At 24.5% G+C, this 21,664-nt stretch overlaps 2 protein-coding genes across 3 annotated transcripts; both read left to right on the top strand.

Annotated features, from left to right (window-relative positions):
* Window positions 1-2,913: 2,913 nt before the first annotated feature.
* LOC114119867 (protein takeout-like) lies at window positions 2,914-6,753 on the top strand. Its single transcript, XM_027981590.2, has 6 exons — window positions 2,914-3,102; window positions 5,558-5,650; window positions 5,710-5,857; window positions 5,924-6,060; window positions 6,129-6,278; window positions 6,456-6,753. The coding sequence occupies exons 1-6, from the start codon at window positions 3,018-3,020 to the stop codon at window positions 6,605-6,607; spliced, it is 765 nt and encodes a 254-aa protein (XP_027837391.1). The 5' UTR covers window positions 2,914-3,017; the 3' UTR covers window positions 6,608-6,753.
* Window positions 6,754-13,244: 6,491 nt separating this feature from the next.
* On the top strand, window positions 13,245-21,664 carry LOC114119436 (protein takeout-like). 2 transcript variants are annotated; one of them, XM_027980993.2, is made up of 7 exons: window positions 13,245-13,464; window positions 13,531-13,763; window positions 14,856-14,948; window positions 19,210-19,363; window positions 20,448-20,584; window positions 21,134-21,283; window positions 21,366-21,664. In XM_027980993.2, the coding sequence occupies exons 2-7, from the start codon at window positions 13,664-13,666 to the stop codon at window positions 21,512-21,514; spliced, it is 783 nt and encodes a 260-aa protein (XP_027836794.1). In that variant the 5' UTR covers window positions 13,245-13,464; window positions 13,531-13,663; the 3' UTR covers window positions 21,515-21,664. The 2 variants fall into 2 exon arrangements, with proteins under 2 accessions (XP_027836794.1, XP_050056981.1); XM_050201024.1 differs by having other exon boundaries at window positions 13,245-13,763.

Raw genomic sequence — 21,664 nt, 5'->3', positions numbered from 1 at the left:
ATCTAATATCTTTCCTAACGAAGGATAACAGGCTTTATCTTGAATTTGAGTAAACCATAAAATATCTATTACGATTTTAAACAATATAATGAATCTCTATAAAATACATAATGATTGTTTTCTGACATCATATTTCAAAAATATTATGTAGAAAAAATATTTTGACGTAGACAAATACGCAGGAAAATATTTTTATGTGTAGATATGCATATTGTATATATATTTTAAACACATACATTTATTAAATCTATATATATTAACATAATAATAAAGATAACCCAATTTATGAACTAAACGCTGTACGTTTGAAATTATATATTTACTATACTGACGAGTGACAATTTTACTTGATAATATTATGTATAATATAATGTTTACGTTTTCGTTGGTTTTTTTTTTTAATATTGACATATTATTTGCCTTAATAACAATATACATGCAATGGCATTACCAGTTTGTGTACTAAATTCGTTGTTAAGAAATCGCTCCGACAGTCGCGAATAACAATATACCTACACATAATATTATTAATATGTATTCCATCGGCGTTCAGTTACTTTTATTGCCGCTGTGCCAATAACACCTGACTCATGACTGTGAGTATCAACACATTCGCCGCGAGCACCGACACTGACCGACGGTACGTTTGATCAATCGGTGTTTGCCTTTTCCTCTTCCGGAGAGGTGCACACATACACCTATATCATCTCGGTCTTGCCACAGAATCGAATTACGAATATTTCAGCATTCTGATGTATACCTACGATATTTGTACATGGTGCACGTGCCTCTCGGAAAGTATAGATGGTTTTCGAACTGCTTCGACTATAGGTTTTAGGTTTTATTCCATTTACTTTTCCAGTTTACGGTTACACACCGAGCACGAAAAATTGCGTATACGCCTGTATAATAGTACCATGATGGGATGTAGTCGACTGCACACATATACAATTTCAAGTACTATAGGTTGATACAAAGGCTGCTTTTTTCTGCATTCGCCTTTGAATTCCGAATTATGTTTGTGACTGTTGTTGACCGTAAATATAATGACACAATATTATTGCTCTGGCAGGTAGGAAAAAAACGCCAATAGCAAATTATGTTATAATCTCTACGGCGCTTTTTATTAACACGATATTTCTACAAAACTGAGCATCAAATATAAATTATTGATAAATCATCCATCAATGTATCCGATTCACATTGAAGAGTCATGACAACAGATCAAGTTTATGACACATTATATATTAAACAATATAGTAACACATGTACTTCTAACACGGGTCATATTTTAATGCTTCTATATAGTTATAATAGTTATATGCTATGTGCATATTGTATGTTTTGTTATTGTATTGTCGTTTATAATATATCATGTTATCCATTTCCAATATGAAATAAGATTCTTTAATTAAACATTGACTTCTCATTTCGCTCGTCAATTAAAATTGCATTCTTATTGCCTAAAATAAGCGTTATTAACGGGTGGCTTTTTTTATGTATATTTTCTTCCAGTAAAGTTTAACATTTTTTTTATTTTTTTCGGTATATATATCTTAAAATATAGTATTAAATAAATATGATAAAAATTAATTCAATCATTAAGTATTCAATGATAAACTTTTAGCAAAACTCAGTTTCCTATAATGTTTTATTAATACATATTGATTTCTCGAAAAAAAAAAATCTGGAAATAAAATATATTCTCTAAATAATATATCAATAAACAATGAATATGTTGAGTAACCTTGTAATAAAACTACAAACCATATATCCTTGTTTATAATACCTGAAACAACTAATAAAATTCAAACGAATCTAAAAGTTGTATAACATATTATACTATATAATTTAGTGTGGAAATTAATGACTTAAAAAATTGATAAATTTCTCTATATTTTAAATTTAAATTTTGTTTAAAAAAAAAGTAAAGATTTTAGGGATGTCTTAATCGTAGTAAAAATTTAATTAAAGTAACTTCCTATTTAACTTGAAAGTAACAATACACGAAATTACAATATTTATCGAAAGACAATTCAAAATATATCTACTTATAATTTTATAAAATCAATTCCACTGTACAATAAAATTGAAGTACATTAAAATAAAATGAAAAGTATATTTATAATATAGTTTAAATAAATTAGTTGTATGGATATGTATTTTAGTTTTAAATAAATTAAAATTAAAATTCTTCATATTTTTTAATCATTTTTCCATTTTTATTTCAGTTAAATAGGATCAAAAATGAAATAAAATTGACTGAAAATTTAAAGATTATCAATTAAAAACAAAATATACTAATACATATACCATAGTGTCTAACAGATTTCCATATAATATATACCAATCGAAAAACAAGTTATATTATTCTTTAAAAATATACACGGGAACTAGCTTTGATTGATATTCAGTGATTTTTGAATTATTTTTCTATAAACTATTTAACGCCATATTTTAAAGAAAATTTCTACGGGTGAGCAAAATTATTGAATCACATACTTATCTAGGTACCTATATACCTTGACCCGAGTGTCATGTTTACAATTGTTAGTAATTAGGACTTAGAATTACTCGATAGAAAATTCAAAACAATCAATGATATTATCCTTAATGTCTCATATATTATAATAGTTTATTTTTGTGAACACAGGGAATTTTTGTTTATAATCGTTATTATTTGGTTGCAAATTATGAAGATAATAGCAATAATAATAAGAAGAAGAACAATAATAATAATAATTCAGCAGGTTACATACAAGGCTAAAAAAACTCGTTCACACACGAACGATGTCAGCTGCCTTCCGGTAATCTATGTTCTGGGTAGCTTTGTAGATGAGTGGTAGCAATATGGAGGACAGTGACAAAAAGGTAGAGGGGACGATGCCTTTGTGAATCCAATAAAATGGACGTAACGCACGCAACTGGTCAATGTGTAGCCGGCACTGTGTCAAGCATAGCCCTCTTGTTGAGCGTTCAGAAATTTTCTTTGACTTCGCCAAACACACACGCACAATATGACTGCCAATATTATCAAAATTGCATGCTGTCTTGTGTGCGTTGTCGGGATCGCTTTAGCAGCCCCATCCACTGTTAAATTGCGTAAGTATCAAACATATATCTAATAATATAAAATCTTAAAAGAAAATCGAAATAGTTTTCATATATTATATCGTAAATAACATTTTAAAATTGTTAAAAAAATTTAATTTCAAAAATAAAATAAATTTCGACCTGATAAAAAAATTATTGAATACCCCGCAAAAAAACATTTAAATTTATTTATATTTTTTAATAAATAATATTCGAAATGATTTTACTCGTAAGTTTTTCTATATTTTGTAAGACTGTAATTACACTTAAAGCTTATTAAAATATTTCAATAATACGTTTATGGGTTATACTAGTACAGAAATAAATCACAACACTTTAGATATTAAATTTTTTTCTACAATGATACTTATCAATATGCAATTATAGATTTCACGTATGTACAACTGTAATTATTATCAATTTTTAAACATATAGAACTAGTGAAATTTAAGCTGTTTAATTATATTTTAGAATATATAAAAATTAAAATAATAGTAATTATAATAATAGTTACTACAAAATATAGAAGTGTTTGATTGAGCAAAAATTACAAAATATTTTTTCGAAAGGGCTATAATATAATATGTTCAAGATCATTTACATTTTTTCAGCTATAAATTCTAAATCATAGGACAACAACTCCTTTGAAATTTAAACGAACTGTAGTTTTATACACGCACATAAATTGCGCAAAAAGTAATCTTGTTCACTACACTTGTGTGAAATAGTAATTGATTATTATCATTATGAAATTCTTGTCTAAACACCTGAAATTAATATTTTTTAAATGTTAAAAAACAACACGATTTGATTAACTAGAATATAGCTAATATAAAAGCTAAATATTTTCATCTATAAAAAAATATGTTTTGGTTTCACTTATAACACGTATTAAATCCACATATATGCATGTTTAATATTTAATTAATATATAACATAACTAAACGGAATTATACATACATTTAAGAAAATTAAACAAATATTTACAATACTTATATTATGTATTATAGGTTACATTGTATTTTAATATATTATGATTAAACTAAGAAAAATTCAATTTTATCGTATTAAAACTTAAATTCTCTGAAAATTCTCTGGTCATTTAAGATAGATAAATATTTTCGTGTACTCGTAATATCGACGATAGCCAATTCTATAAGACGTAATGTTACATTATACTTGTTATATTATACCTATAAAGCTATTCAAGGTTAAATGAAATCACAATTTAAACTATTTTTGAAAAATTAATATGATAGAATTAATAATATTTGTCTACAGTTTAAATAAAAAATTAAATTAGAAAATTTTTTACTGTACCTACATAAATACAAATAGTATTTATATTTATATAAATGTAAAATCGTTAATTCAACCAAATAATTTTAATTTATTCAAACAAGTATTTTTTTTATACAAGAACAACGATTTAATTTAAGAATTTAAGAATTATTATTTTTTATGGTCTCAAGAAAATATATTATAACAAGCTAAAACAAATGTTATCACCACGTTGTTTATTAAAATTAAGTCTTAAGCTTCTTTTTTTATTGTATTTATTTTATCGTAATATTTTAAAATTAACTATTATGAAAAAAATCAATATATTATACTTTTTTAAATATTCTTATTCATTTTAATTTTATTTCCGCAATTTAAGATTATATTACAAGGTTACAAATATTTAGATATTTTTAAGTCTTGACATACATTTATATGTGACGTTCAGCCCCCTTAATTGTGGTGTATATTTCTTCAAGGTCTCCAGGTCAAAGTCTCTACAGTTAAATTCTAGAAATATAATTCAATATCTTAAAAATATATTATTACATTTGTAAAATTATATAATCACCCACCAAAGATGAATATAAATAAATACTTCTTCATAAAATTATGATAAAAAAGAACATTGAACTTTTTTTTAAATGACATAATTGAAGTACATTTTTTTAACTAATATAAATCCATTTCATGATAGCCTCCAAATGATATATTATACCTGTATAAATACATCAAAATAAGCAATTTATTTAATATAATATAAATAAAGTAAATACCTACACAATGTTGTACTTTTTTTAACCAATTAATAATTAACATTGTATGACATTAGTTCATTGTTTTTGTACACAAACAATTTTTTTATTCTCAAATACGTTAGTTTACGATTTCCCTTAAATCCCTAAAACTACACAGAATATAAATATATTTTTTATTTTTTTATTTTTTTTATTTTTTATGAAGTCTCTATAACCAATATGAATATAATATATCTACAATATATTCGACATTGTAATCAATTATTACTTATTTTTAGTTAGAAAATGATATGTGCCCATAATATAACAAAATTAGGAACTGTGTAAAATTGTCTTTTCTGTACTACTCCATACTTTTCTAAATGATACGTAATATTATTTTGTATTTTTATGTATATTAACCAAATATTTTTTCTATATTTTAGCAAAAGACTTTGTGCAGTGTAAAAGAAGCGACCCAAAGTTAAACGAATGTATAAAGAATGCTCTGAGAAAAGCCATCCCACATTTAGTAAAAGGTACATATTTGTATTGTATGTTTTGTTTCTAAGTATTTTTATTAATTTATTTATTTTAGGTGTTCCTAGTTTTGGTTTGTACCCAATTGATCCACTGCGTATAACGGCATTGGGAATAGACCAAGGAACTGGACCCGTCAGCATCAAGCTCAACTTTAGGGATTTAGACATATCCAACATTGGAAGCGTAAAAATCGATGATATCTTGTAAGTATAAATAATTAATTTTTTTTTTATGTTAATTGATCTAATGAAAGCTTTCTGTGATTTCAGTGCTGATTTGAATAAAAATAATATTACATTGGACGTGCACTTTGAAAAACCAATTACACTCGATGGAAATTACGATATTAAAGGCAAAGTTATCATTCTTCCAATCACCGGTGAAGGTCTTAGCAAGATTAGCCTTGGTATGAATACATATTTTTCTATTTTATTCTTAAAATTTAAGTCGTTAATTTTGAGCTTTATTTTACAGAAAATCTTAGAGCCAAGATAAACGTTTATTTGAATCCCGTAGTAAGAAACGGAAACACCTACGCGGATGTTAAGGATATTAAATTAACCTTTACTACCACCAAAATGCGTTTGAAGTTAGACAACTTGTTCAAAGGAGATAAAGCTCTTGGTTAGTGAATTTATATTGGTATAAATTTCTGTGTATTCAAAGTAGTTTTTTTAAACATATACATATTGATATATTATTTACATGATGTTTATCGTGTGTTAAAATGTTTAATTCAATGTAATAAATTAACTCTATGCAATTCAGGAAGTAAATATAATATCATATTTAATGTTACAGGAAACAATATGAACACTTTCCTAAATGAAAATTGGAAAGACATATTAGCTGAATTGCAAACCAATTTTGAGAGCGCCTTGGCTGCCGCATTCTCTGGAGTTGCACAACAATTCTTTTCTAGAGTACCTTATAACCAAGTTTTTATTGAATAGACAATTAGAATTCTTAATTGTATTATTAATTTATTATATATATATATAAATATTTAATATATAGGTATATCGTTTATACATATATTTTTTTTTTACTGCTGTTAATGTTAAACAAATAAACTTGTGTAAACTCGTTTTTGTAATAATTTGTTTTATTTAATCATGATCACAAATTATTATATTTGAATTACACTAAACATTATACCAAAAACGTATTTTTGCTTTTAGTTTAAAATTTTAAAGACAAAGTATAGGTAATTATAATAACAATAATTAAATACCTCAAGATATATTATTATGATCGTCGAAATATTACAAATAAATATGTCACCATTGATATAACCAGAAACCACTGAATCCGTATATAATGGTATGAAACTATGAAATAAATTCACTATAAGTCTTATAGTTTACAAATAATATAAAAATACACCACAATATTAATTGAATATTTACGTATGGTACATGTGTGCATATTTAACTTTTATAGTAATACTCAAAATCAACGCACCCATATAAATATAAGCAGTTGTGCACCCAGGGGGAGTTCTAGGGCTGTAACCCCCTCCCCCCAATTTTTTTTATCTTAAATTATACATTATTATAGCATATTTTCATAAATATAGTATTACAATAATTATGATTATTTTTTTTCCAAATTGTATTGTTATGTTATGTATAAATTAGTAGTACAATAGTACGTGATAAAGTTTGTGACACCGATCGCTTATTTCGTTGAAAACTTTTTTTAAATTTTAGATTATAGGTACTAGCGATTACGTTAAAACGGCTTTAATTGGTAACTACGATAACAATAATAATTATTACTATCTATGGCATGAAAATCTCGTTTAAACAATTCAGTCCGTTCAATTTTTCAGTTGAAACAGTGTTGTGTTGAATACGTACGTGTAATAAATAAATAATAAAATAAGTAAAAAACCAAATAAACCAGCTGATAATAATAATACTTTACTTAACTTCATCAATATTAAACCAAAAATTCTAATCATTATTTAAAAATTAGTGGTAATTGTTCATTTGTGTGTAAGGAAAGTAGGAAAATATTTAAGCCACCTCATCAGTCAAAATCCTGGGTGCATGCCTGAATATAGGAATATTATGTAAGCTAATTGTCAATATAAAATTGATAAAATTCTATATTGATTGAATATTAAGTTTGTAAAAATAAGTAAGTACTTAATAGGTACATGAATAATGAAACTATTTATTTTTCAAATAATCAAAATATTAGTTTATTATACTAAATAAAATCTAGTAGTTTAATCTACTATACATTATTAAACAAATACATAGATAGAATAATATATTTTGAATATAATAAAAAAGTGCGATGCTGTGAAAGTAATAGTGTGTAATGTGTATAGGTACTCAAAAATTAATCATAATAATTAAATTTGTTAATTTATTAACTCTATCTTCTTGGTTTAAAATATTAAATCTGTATATTATTGTGACTTGTGAGTAATGGTTATGCTAGCTATAATAATAATATTGTGATAGATGTGATTTTATAAAATATAAACATAAAAAATACTAACATGTATACGAGTAATAGCTACGGTATGTTTTCAAACATAGAATTCATATAACTAAAACTACAACAGTACTAAGTCCTAAGTGAGTCTTAATTAAAATGATGTACCTATATGGTTATATTGCAAACTTAAGTGTTTTAAATATAATAATACTAACTACTAAGTTGAATTTTGCTGAATATATTATCTTTTAAAATAAATGTATACAATCATAATTTATCATATTTATTTATTTTGAACTTTTAAGTATACCGTATTTACTTATAATAAAACTTAGTAGATAATTGGCATTTTTTTCATTAATGAATAGATTTATCTTTTTAAGGTTTTTTCGTTCCATTTATATTATTGTGTTAATAAATAATACTAATAATAATTTATTTTTACTACCATATGATATTTAAATATGGCAACAATTTACTTTATGGGTATAATAGACGTAATATACATAGCACGTGTTTTTGTCATTTTTATTTTTCATTCGCGCATAGAGAAATAAATATGAAAAAGGTTAGAAACTTCAATACTTGTCATAAATGTCTTAAATGTTACAGCTGAGAAGACTACCAATTACTTAACCAGATTGTCTTACTTGTTTTGAATCTTGGAATCATCATTTGAATTTTGAACTTAATTACAATGATTTCTATAAGTAAAATGCACTGTAGAATCAGTAGAAATTAGATTTTAGGTACCTATCTAACTATACATTTTTTTCTAGTCTATTGATAAACTGAAGTGTTTTAGTTACTAAAGCAATTATTTGTTGTAGAGCAAACCATTATTTGTTAATATATTATTAATCAAATAACTTTTACAATGTATACCTATTACCTATACATGATTTATAATTTATTATGTTTAAACATTTAGCTAATGACCACGAGATTTCAATAATATTAATATCTTCGCAACCCATTATTTTTTATTGGTGCTTTTTCGATGTTCTATCAGCCATCTGATCTTTACTTAATCCATGCTATAAGTAGGTATACACTGTATAAATATAACTTGTAATAAATACGATATACAGCATGTAATTTTTAATAATAATTAATACAGCTGAGGACCTACTGAACGTGGCTTATTCAATTTTATTTATTTAATTATAATAATATTTTTTTATTAATTAATTTAGCCATTAAAGGATTCATTCGTAATATATCAAAACTATATCTAATTGCTAAATGCCTAAATGAGTTTTAATGTTTATATTAAAACAGTTATCAAGACATATAAATTATACTTAGGGTGCGTGATAATGATATATCAAACTTCTACATCTTTAATAGTTTGATCGTTTAATAACCAAATGGTTATTGGAACCAATAAGTACAATTAAAACCATTAAATATGAACGAAAAAACTAATTACCTAGTTAAATTTAACTTCTGTGTTCTTCGTACTTGTACTCAAACTACTAAGTAAAGTTATATTATACGTATAGGTAAACAAATATTATGAGTAGAATTTTAATATAATTTATTATATAAGTCAAAAATATAAATAATGTATATAACACAATAAAAATAAACATAGTTTCTTTACTAGTTTTTACCTACCCATAAATCACTGCATTTATAAGTACTTACTGTTTATAATTCCAATATTATAATTATATTGTCTTTCTTATTATACCTATAAATTATAAAAATATTTTTTTTTTTACCGAAACTAAAACTAATCAAAAACATTTTAATAATTTACCAATAATGTTAATAATGAAAACATATTACTCAATCATCTACAGAATATTACAATATAAACTTTGAAGTTATTGACAAATTGTCATTTTCACACAATATACCTATCGACAACTTTTAAAGTAACACCATAAGAAATATTAAAAAGGATAATATCCAAAAGTATACTGCACAATATATCAAAATTGTGTGAAATTATAAGTTCAATAATCTTAGTTAAAAAATGGTTTAAAGGTCATACAAATTTAAAATATTATAGACAAATATAAGAAGAAATAATTTGGTCCTGACTTTTGAGTAAAATTCATAATTCAATTAGGGAATACTGTATTATAATCGAAACTTCAGCAAATCTGTGCGGAGGTATAACTAAATTACTAATCTAACTTTACAATTACTTCAATGAATTAATGACTAATAATACACTGTATATAAACTAAATAATAATAATACATTTTTATTTTTATTTTTATTTAAGAGAAATAAAAGGACATATTAGTTTTTAAAAATAACTTTAAACAAATCTTCTTTAATATCGTTAGGTACTTAAACACTAAAGAATAATTATAGAGGATTGCAACATTAATATATAAATCATATAATATATTTTTCCCAAAAAAAGAGAAATAAGATATTTTTTTTTTTTACTTTTTTTTTTTTTCTTGTTGAAGTTATATAATGTGTGATTTTAAAATTCTCAATTCAAAACATTTTTAATATTCTTAGCTAAGGTTTTAAAATGCAATACAAGTACTCAAAAGAAACATACCTATAAGTTTAGCTTACAAAAATTTAACAAAAAATAATTGAGCGTACTTTATTGAATACTTATTATGAGTGTCTGAAGTTTAAATTTTGGCGAAATTGGAAATTCACAATTAAAACAACGCGTACTCATCAAACGATTTCAGTTTTTTTGTTACAATTCAAAAAACTTGTATTGATTGTAGAAATTTTAAAAATTCAGCTATTTTTAAATGAATACATTATTTACTCAATTAAAATTTTCATTTATTTAGAATTAAAATAATCCATTTATAACTATAAATCATTTTTGAAGTTTTTCAATTTTTTTTTTTTTTTTGAAGTATTGATAAAATTGTTTAAGTTGATTGAATAAACTTAAAAACTTAATGCAAGTAGTTTTTATAAATTTAAAAATATTTAAAATACATTGGCATTTAGTTGATGTTTTAAGTTTAATTTTTTTTTTTAATTTTTCAAAATTGTAAAAATGTACTAGCTATTTTATAGGTACATAAAAATGTATAAGATATTCAATTTTATATTTTGAGGCTTGAAAACTGAACTCTAGCTTCGTCGTAAGTAATTCATGCTGAAACCAAAAATTATGAAAATATATAAACACATTTTTTTATACATACTTTAAATGTAAATTTGGACTAAGATAGATATTTAAATAAAAAAATAAACGATTATGGTTTATTTGCGTAATCCAAAAATAGTATTCCTAAAAAAAAGGAACATGTAACCTTTACTAATATGATTATATTTTATATAATATTCAATAAATATTTTAAATGTTTAGATTATTTTTAAACTATTACAGTATTAGTATTACCTACTTTACCTATTTATTAGGTAATAGGTATACCTATGAAATAGTTCAAAGCCGTTCTACAATATAGTACCTACTAGCAATATAAATATATCATAAAAAATATTTAATAATAATGATTGACATACCATCATCACTCAGATACGTTTCTAATAGGTATACTTCGACACCTACTCTATAGCAGACCGGTTACCTACTTTCCCCTTTTTTTAATTTCAATATTAATTTTATTTGAATTTAATAATTGCATATATTTTATTTTTTATTTTTAATAGGATAATGATAGGCCTGTGCTAATATTGCATATTATATATAACAGCAATGGTAAGTACCTTTAGTATAAGTCACGTGATGAGAAGATATATATTTCAATTTGACCAGGGTCAAGTATATAAAGTACAAATACGAAAAATCAATTTGTTTTAAGAATTTAAGATCTAAAATTGTTTGAATTTTTTTGTGTTTGTTGTAAATAACAGTAAAAAAGATGGCCATTACATTAAATAAAACTCTACTAACATCATAAACAAGGATTAACAGATATTTCAATTAACTAACACATTGTATAATATTGTAAAATAAACATAAATTATATCATAATATATAGCAATGCATACAAGTTTAATACTTTATTTTCAGTAGCATTGTTTGAAATAAAATAATAATAATAATAATAACACAAACAAACTATTAGAAATAAGTATATAAAAAAAATGTAAGTACTAATGTATCTACTTAGTAGGTATTCTGCATCTTATTTCCAGTAATATATCATGTAAATAATAAATATATTTATTTCAGACATGAATAATGTGCTTTGTATATACTTTACACGAGCCATGCGTAGCTAGTTTGTGCATTATAAACGGGAAAAATAATATAATATATAAATTAAAAATATCTTACATTGCATATTTATAATAAACAGATATTTAAATGAACGACTTCTTATAATATTTTAATTAAATATATTTACTAAAAAATATATTATATTTAATTGTATTTTACTTATATTTATACAGTGTGCTTGAATACGTTTTAATTGTTGAAATATTAAACTATAACATTTCAAAAATTAAATTAAAATTGTAATAAAACCATATGAGATAAACAGTCTAGAACTGTAAAATTAAATAATTTGTGTTTTTCACTTTTATTTATACAATTTAAAAAATCATAACAAAATGTGAAATAATGTACTTAATGCGCTGCAGTTTTTAAAATATTTTCACATGTAATTAATGATTATAAATAACATGATATATAATTATGTATACTGGATACTAACTAGCCACAACAAATTAAAATACGAGTTATTTATTTTATTCTCTAAAAATAAAAATAAATATTAACAGAAGTATATAATCAAATCATTTTAAATTGTTCTAAAGCACTTAATGATAAAGAGTAACTGAAAAGACTTATAGCTAATGTTGTAGACGGTATAATAAGGAAGTATTTAATTATAACACTCATTTTACAAATTTACCTCCTATAATAAACGCCCAATACCTGTAGTTTACTAAGCGTATAGTTATCTCCACTGAGTTCTATTATTGCGAATACTAGATACCATTAAATTAGGTATCTAATAATATGCGTCATACCTTCATAATGTGTATATTGTTGAAAGACGCAAATTATATTAAAATTTCTCAACTGACAATGTAAGAGAAATATTTATTAGCTATAGAAATAAAGCATTTTCAATAATTGTACATAGCCATGATAGTCGTATGGCACACACGAAACCATGTTATGAGAATATAATAATACGATGATATTAAGAATATGATTAATTATATTTTCCATCTAAATGTCTGTCTTCCTGGACATATTATATTTTTAGTTGTCCAATTTCAGAAGTCACCCAGCCGAATTGAAATAATAATCATCATTATCTAGAACCGGACTGTCGGGTGTCGTACCCATGACAATGAAACACATTACTTTTTTTGTAACTCATAAGGTCAAGACGTGCACGCTGATAATGACAGACAGACGAATCCGACGTTGGTGGGTATATATTACCTATTCAAAAAATCGAAAGTATATTCTATTGTATGTACATATATATATCAGATAGCTGTTGACGGTCGGGCATCAGTAGATCCAAGTTTGTCGTCGAACATTACTTTTTAATATAATTTTTTTTTACCGCGTGAACGAAAACCACTGCAACGTCGGCCCGACAAACACCATACAATATACTATCATGGCTATGATGAGACGTGACACCGTTTTGGTCGTCCTGTGCTTTCTGGTGTGCGCGATTTCCAAAACGACACGATCCTCTGCGTCCGTTGTCAAATTACGTAAGTTGAAAATACGTCCTGAACGTGTCGTTCGTATGAGCATCATTTGCGGTATACAAGGGTGTGCAATATGCGCATTATTTACATTCCATATAGAATTCTGATGTTCTTTATATCTTAAACAAGATATTTTTTAAATTATCTTCTGAATTTTTTTTTGCGTTTAATTCAAAAACAAAATAATACCAACCTTTTTGCATTTTATAAACCTCTACTTGTTTTTATGTGTATTAAAAAAAACGATCAATTATTAACCTAGTTATGTCTTATAAGTTATAATAATTTTTAAATCTAAAAGTATACCTATTTTTCGAACGGTACCAATTATGGATAGATATTGGTAAATGTTTTTTTTTTTTTTTGAGTTCATACTCTGAATAATGGCGTTAATCATTCATCAACCAAAATGACTTTATTCTTTTTTTCAAATCTTGATTGCAGGCTATACAAAGTAAGTAGGAAATATTGTTTTCAGTGGTTATTAAAACTAAATAAATATTCTGATTGTGTATAATGTATTTTGTAATAAATTGAATACAGCACATTTGTATGAACTAAAAATATTCGGCGCAAATATTCTAATAACATAAGATTTTCATGCGAACTTCAATACATTATTTTTTACTTCAAATCCGAGCACATATTTTTTTTAATTTTTAAACTACCAAAATATGTCTAACCATTAGGACTTTTATTTACTATTAATTTTTTTATGAAAATACATGCTTACACTTTTAAATATTATACTGTTATAAGTTAACTGTATTAACATATTTTTTTAAAAACTGACTAATACTTAAAAATTGATATATATTTGAGTAAAATATAAAATACCATACAATTGTATTTCTATTACTTATATTTATTTTATTTAAACGTCTTTACATTATTTGTAAACCAATGACAATTTGGACACAATCAAGTAACTCCGGCCTGCAGTTGGCTTATCTAGCTACTACCTACCCTTAAGCAGCTTCATCTATAATATTTCTGAATATTACATACATATCATTCCATTCTAAAACAAAACTATCATTCGATCTGTCTCAGTCATATTTAATATTTTCAACAACCACCGATGATTGTTTTCAGCCAAAGGATTCATAGCATGCAAAAAAGATGATCCTAACGTCAACCCGTGTATTCAACAAGCCCTTCAAACAGCCGTACCACATTTAGTCAAAGGTGAGTTAAAATTACTACCTACAACCCTTATTTAGTATTAACACATATTATATATAATAGTAGATCATTATGGTAAAATTATTTAAATTTTTTTCTTTGTTCCTAACGGTAACTATTATGAAAACATTGAAAACAAAAGTATAATATTGTTTTCTATATTTTCTAAGCCGTGCATTTTTATTCAGTAGGACAATAAAAACTTACCACACATAAAATAATGTAAAATATTTGCACAAAGCAATTAATTCTATTTTGTCATTATCGTCACTTTTACACAGATTTAAGTCAATCTAGCCGACAAATTCGTAGTTTTAGGTATTACAGATTGAACACATCATTAATATAATATTGTATAAGGTAGCAGTTTTTTGTATATTAGTAGTTTTTTAGTATACACCAGTGCATTTAAAAGATATAAATTATTTAATTACAATACATAATAATATATTATATGTGTAGGTTTATTAAATTCAAAAAAAATATATACAATTGGTTACAAATTCAGTAGATCCAAACAAAAAGGAAGCACTGAACTGTCAGAATTCATTAAAATAGATTTTTTTTATAAACATAAACTCTAATAAAATATTAATATATTATAATGTTATATTCTATGACTAATTACATATTTAAAATTATATTATTATACAGATATAATATTATCTTATTTTATAATTATGATACAAAATTATACTTATACATACATAAATTAAATGTTGTTTTTAAAAAACGGTCAAAGACTTATAAAAACTCATGTTTATTAATAATTATTATATTTTAAGCTCCAACAAAGTCATTATTTATTACGTTATTTATCCAACTATACACAAAAAAAAAATAAAATTTTTATCAATGTTCAACAATTATTTTATAAAATTAATAAAATTCAGTATAACGTGAATGGGTAATGTAAAATTATGGAGAAAAATTCTACACTATTAATACACTACTAATATTTTAAGTAGATGTTTAATAAGCATGTACCTTTATATTTAATTAAATTTGTATGTATACTAAAAAAATATATGAAACTATTAGCCATGTCTCAACTTAAATCTAAAAAATTATCTGGATAGTAATATATTTACCATGTTCTCTCTTCTACACGTCCTTAAAAAATTTACCTTGCGCTATAGAATTCGCTCAGCATAATAATGCAAAGAAATTTTCAATAACTTGCGTCAACATTAGTCATTGTTTGACCATAGAATTGGAATATGTTCAACTCATTTTTTTAAACATAATTCCAAATGCAGTTTATGGTAAACAGATTGATAATTAATGACTCGGATATTATTTAAATTCCATACAGGTTCCGGATGCTCAGTTAAAATAAACCTAAATTATAAATATTTTTCATAATTTCAACAATTTAAGAACATTAAGATTACTATTAAAGAAACTTTTTTCATAAGCCCTTGAACCTAGACTCTCAGTCGCACTGATAGCAATCAATATGACATTTTTTATAGCCTTGAACACCGGAAGACTTAATACGGGTACGTGATGACATTAGCATGGTGCCCGTTAATGTGATGTGGGTGGAATAACTTTATCACCGATTTTGGCTCTTCTACCCGCTCTTCTCACGAAAATTTGCAGCATGAGCTAGCTACGGGTTAAAATAAGTATGATAATAAACTAATAAATTATAAAGATATTTGTGTTTTGAACTTGACCATGAATAAAGATTTTCAGCGATACTCACGTTATTACTAAGTTCTAACAATGGCATGTAACTCTGGTAAAAACTTAAATATTGTGACCATAGTCAGAATAAAAAACTATTTAAATATTTTTAATTATAAAATTATGAAGAGAATAATATTTAATTATCCCTAAAGCCTAATTATAATAAAACCATATATATTTGATTCACCGAACAAATTATCTATAGGTACTCGTGAATAATAGGCTATATAGTGATAATCATGTATCATGTATCATATCCGCTTGGATGGTATAGCATAACAAGTATTAGTATACAACATACCAATATAATAATTAATAACAATAGATATAATAGTGCTTGTAAATTGTAATAATTGATACTAATTTCAGTTGAAATTTCCAAACCATTTTGTAATGTCTATATACATTCTGATGACTAAATTCTGATCATATATTATCATTATTATAGAATCTCACAATTAAAATATTTAAAATATAATTAAAAACAAATGTAAAATAATAATACTTTTGCCTTTAAATTTTTATATGATTTTTACTTTCATATTACCTAGTACTTAGATAACTATAGGTACAGTCGTTATACATTGAAAAATAAAGATAAATGTACACATTGTAAATTGTAGTACGATCATATTTTTTGTCCCCGAAATTAATACAAGGATGTACAATACGTATAATATTAAAGAATTTAAACATAATAGGTATACATTTATAATTAATGTAGATAATAGTGTTGTTTTATTTTAATTATACAATTATTTTTTATATTTACTCGTACAATAATAAAAATGTGAAATATTATGTATTATATTTAATCAGACAGGATTCAGAAACCTGATATAAGGACACTCTTCTCGTTCGCTCACCTCGCCGCAAGATAGTATACACTTATTGGTGTATTATTATTATACAATAAAGCAATTATAAACCTATCACACCTGGAAATTGATTCTAATTTCTAAGTGTAGTTAAATTGAAACCCCATTTATGAGCATTCTTAAAAATGATTGTAATTTTAATACTTATTTCTTACGTAAAAAAAAAAATATTGTACATTTTCGGAAAATCAAAACAAAACACATCTTAAAAATATTATATATTATAAATTCTAATATATATTGTTGAAATATCTTGTTTATAGATACATTTCATAAAACTTTTAAGGCAATAAATTTACATTGGTCAACATTTAATGAATCTAAAATTCTTTAAAAGTTTTAGCTAATTAAGCACATCAAAAATTATTTAAATTTATGTTGCTTGCTAAGTAAGATATTTTTAAATGAACATTGAAACTAGAAAACCCACTAAATAATGAAATTAATTTTTTATTAATATTATAACTTTTACTAACTGAAAATAAAAAACACAATTTAAACAATAGCAAACTATAAAATTATAATACAAAAACATTTGAATTACTAAAAAATGTTTAACCCATCAGATGAAATAATCACTTCATATAGATATACAAGCTGAACCAGTACACTTCGTTGCCTGTTAAAATGCCAATTCTATAATATGATTCAAATTTTGATTAATTTGTTATTTAATATTCGGTTTAACAATTAGTCCAGAGGTTCTCAAACTTTTCAGGCCAGGCCCCCCCTTTTAGTTAACCACAGACCTGAGCCCCCCCCCCCTCATAAAAATAATTTTAATAGTCATATTTAGAGTAAAAAAATGTTAAAAACAAACAACAAATATTGATATTAATATTAATATTACAAATTTATTTTAAAATAGGCCAATTTTAATGTGATGGGTGGGCTTGTTTTTTTTCATCACAAAGTTTGGTGAAACGAGGATTTTTAAAATTGTCTTGCGCCCCCCCTATAAAGCTTTTGCGCCCCCCCGGAGGGTCGCGCCCCACACTTTGAGAACCTCTGAATTAGTCTATTGCTGTGATTTTGAGATTTACAGTGGACATTGATTTATTTCGCTAATTCTTTTTTTTTTTTGTTATGGTTTTGACAAAATATAACAACAAGTCTACAACTATTATATTCAATTTTAACCAATGGCGACCTTACAATAAACAAAAATATAGATAATTTTCTTGCTGGACGGTGACGTCATTGTTGTTGTTTATTTTATATAAAGATTCCGTACTTTCTGGTGGATTTTCCTAAAATTGTATTACATAAGAACCTTCTCTTACGACCAATAGGCACGACTCCTCAGTGAAAAATGTTACAAAAACGGGGAAAATAAATAATAATAATAAAAAATTATTACCATTGTTACCAAAAATAAAATAATAATAGGTAATAATAACAATCAGTATTTTTAATTTTTTTTTTTGTTAAAATTGTTACCACAGTTACCAAAAATTTAAAAAAAAAAATGTTGTGCACTTAAGAGGCCATAACTCTGGAATTACTTATCGCACAGCGTACAAACTTCACAGAAACCATCTTCATATTAATTTTAATATGTCCTAAAATTTTTATTGAAATCGGTTAAGTGGATCTTGAGTTATAAAATATATTCAAAATATATACTTCTTTTTATATATATAGAAGATAATAAATGATCAAAGGTAAAATGATTCTTATTTATTTTCTAGGAGTACCGAGTTTGGGGCTTATACCAATTGATCCTTTAATAATATCGCATATGGATATTAACCAAGGTACATCTGATGGTCCCTTGGATATAAAACTAAGCTTCAAGGATCTTTATATACATAACATTGGTTCTATTAAGTTAACATCAATGAAGTAAGTTATATAAACTTTTATATAAATATGTTTTTTATCTAAAATAATTAGATTCTGATTGAAGCTATGAATTTTTCATTCGTGTATGTATAGCGTCACCTTTAGGATCAGTGGACATTTTTTTATTTTCGACTTTGATTGTGATTTCTGGTAGTAAATTAGATCTAGTTAGTACTTTCGAGATTGGAAATTACATAAAATCAACTTTTGATAATTTCAAATTTTATTATTTAGTTGTAAATTTGTAATTCAAAAATGAATAATTGAAAAATGTATTTGCACTTAATATACATAATATAGCTTTAAAAATATTATAGTTCTATATTATAATATTGTGCTATTTAATGGCAGTTCTTTTATTATTATTTTTTCAATTTATACATAAATTTGTACAATTTCGATTTTAAAATATATGTTATAGTTTATGGTTCTTACAAAGATATATTGTTTCAAAAATAAATAAGCAGCGCTTTTTTTTTTTTTATATATACATTTCAAGTTCAAACTTTAATAAAATTAAACAAAAAATAACAATTAAATAATGTTGTTTGTAAGGAATTTTCACCATTATTTATATTTTTATTTACGATGTGAAACAAAATTTTCCAAATATTTAGATTAATTTCAAGTTATTTATATTATTATGTAATAATAATATTCACACACTACTCTACAATACGTCTATATTAAATTATAGGTGCGTTAATAACAGCTATAGTACTATTATATGAAATAATATTATAGTCATTATTTTAATATTTTATAATGTATGCTATTAATTAATATTAAATTTGTTGTTGTAAAAATAAGCTCAACCTACTCTATCACTAACAGCAATTTAATAAACACGTATAAAATAAAATATTCTAAGAAATTTAGTTTGATAGACTGTCTCCGTTGAGAATCGCTTTTTGTATGCAATCATTTGTTATTGAACTTAAATTTAATTATACACCTATCACCTACTCAATGACGAAATCAAATTCCCAGTTTTTTTATTATTATAACTTTTTTTTTTTTTATTGAATTATAAGACTAATAGTAATAACATAAGAATATATTTGTATGTATTTACACTTTACAGATCAAGTATAACTAATTATACATTTAATCTCAAAGCCGATTTTGATGAACCACTTGTACTCGAAGGCATGTATAAAATACAAGGAAAAATTATCATTCTACCAATAATAGGTGAAGGAAGAAGTAATTTAACATTAGGTATGTTCGTTGGTTATTGTTATATTTAAAAATTATAATTAAACGATTCAACTGATACATTTTCGCTGCAATACAATTGCGCGCCATAGGAACGTCTTTTTAACAATTTTCCTTCAAACAAAAATAAATTATTGAATTTATTGAAAATAAATAATAATAAAAATAATATGATATTAGTAACTCAATACACTATTTCAAAATATTAATATATTCTTATATACGAAACTACACACGCCTACATACGTACTTCAAATTAAATAATCGGTTATTAGTTATTTCTTATTACTTAATGATAATAAAGATTACAGAATATTGATTTTTAAAATGTTATACCATTATTCTATACATAATGGGAAAACGCCAATGTTTATTTTTCCATAAATTAAAATTTTTAAATAGTGTGTTGGAAAATTATTAAAAAGACAACACCACCTATATTTCACGGAGCACAATCGTGTTGTGGTTTTTTCGTGTAAAAAGGTAAAATGGGCGCAATTATATTACAGCCATAAATTTACTTAAATCAAATTAATTAATCTTAAATTTCAGCTGGATTAAAAGTATCAATTAATACAAATGGTAAACCAATTACGAGAAGAGGGGATGTATACATGGAATTAGAATCTATGGAATTAAAATTTAGTACATCAAGACTTTATATACAGCTAGATAATTTATTTAATGGAGATCAAGTATTAGGTTAATAATACATTTTATTTTGCGCATGTTTAGTGCATTGAATAATTATATTTTTATTTATTTATAAAATAATAATGTTTAGGAAATAACATGAATATGTTCATGAATCAAAATTGGAGGGACATTTTGAAGGACCTTCAACCTGCATTTGAATCAGCTTTAGGAATGGCATTTCAGTCAATCACTCGTCAGTTTTTCCACAAAGTACCATATAGTAAAATATTCAACTAACTGAAATACAATTTTCTTTCTAAATTATTTTTATAGAATAATAGTTATATTTATTTATTTATTTATTGAATTTGTTATAGCTGTTCTATATTTATATAAGTATTATTTTAATTCAAATATCTCAATAAATAAAAGAAATTATCAAATAAA

The sequence above is a fragment of the Aphis gossypii genome, chromosome 2 (assembly GCF_020184175.1).
Source record: "Aphis gossypii isolate Hap1 chromosome 2, ASM2018417v2, whole genome shotgun sequence".
Classification (NCBI taxonomy): Eukaryota; Metazoa; Arthropoda; class Insecta; order Hemiptera; family Aphididae; genus Aphis; species Aphis gossypii.
Note: the sequence above shows the minus strand (reverse complement) of the source record. Positions and strands in the feature narration are given on the sequence as shown.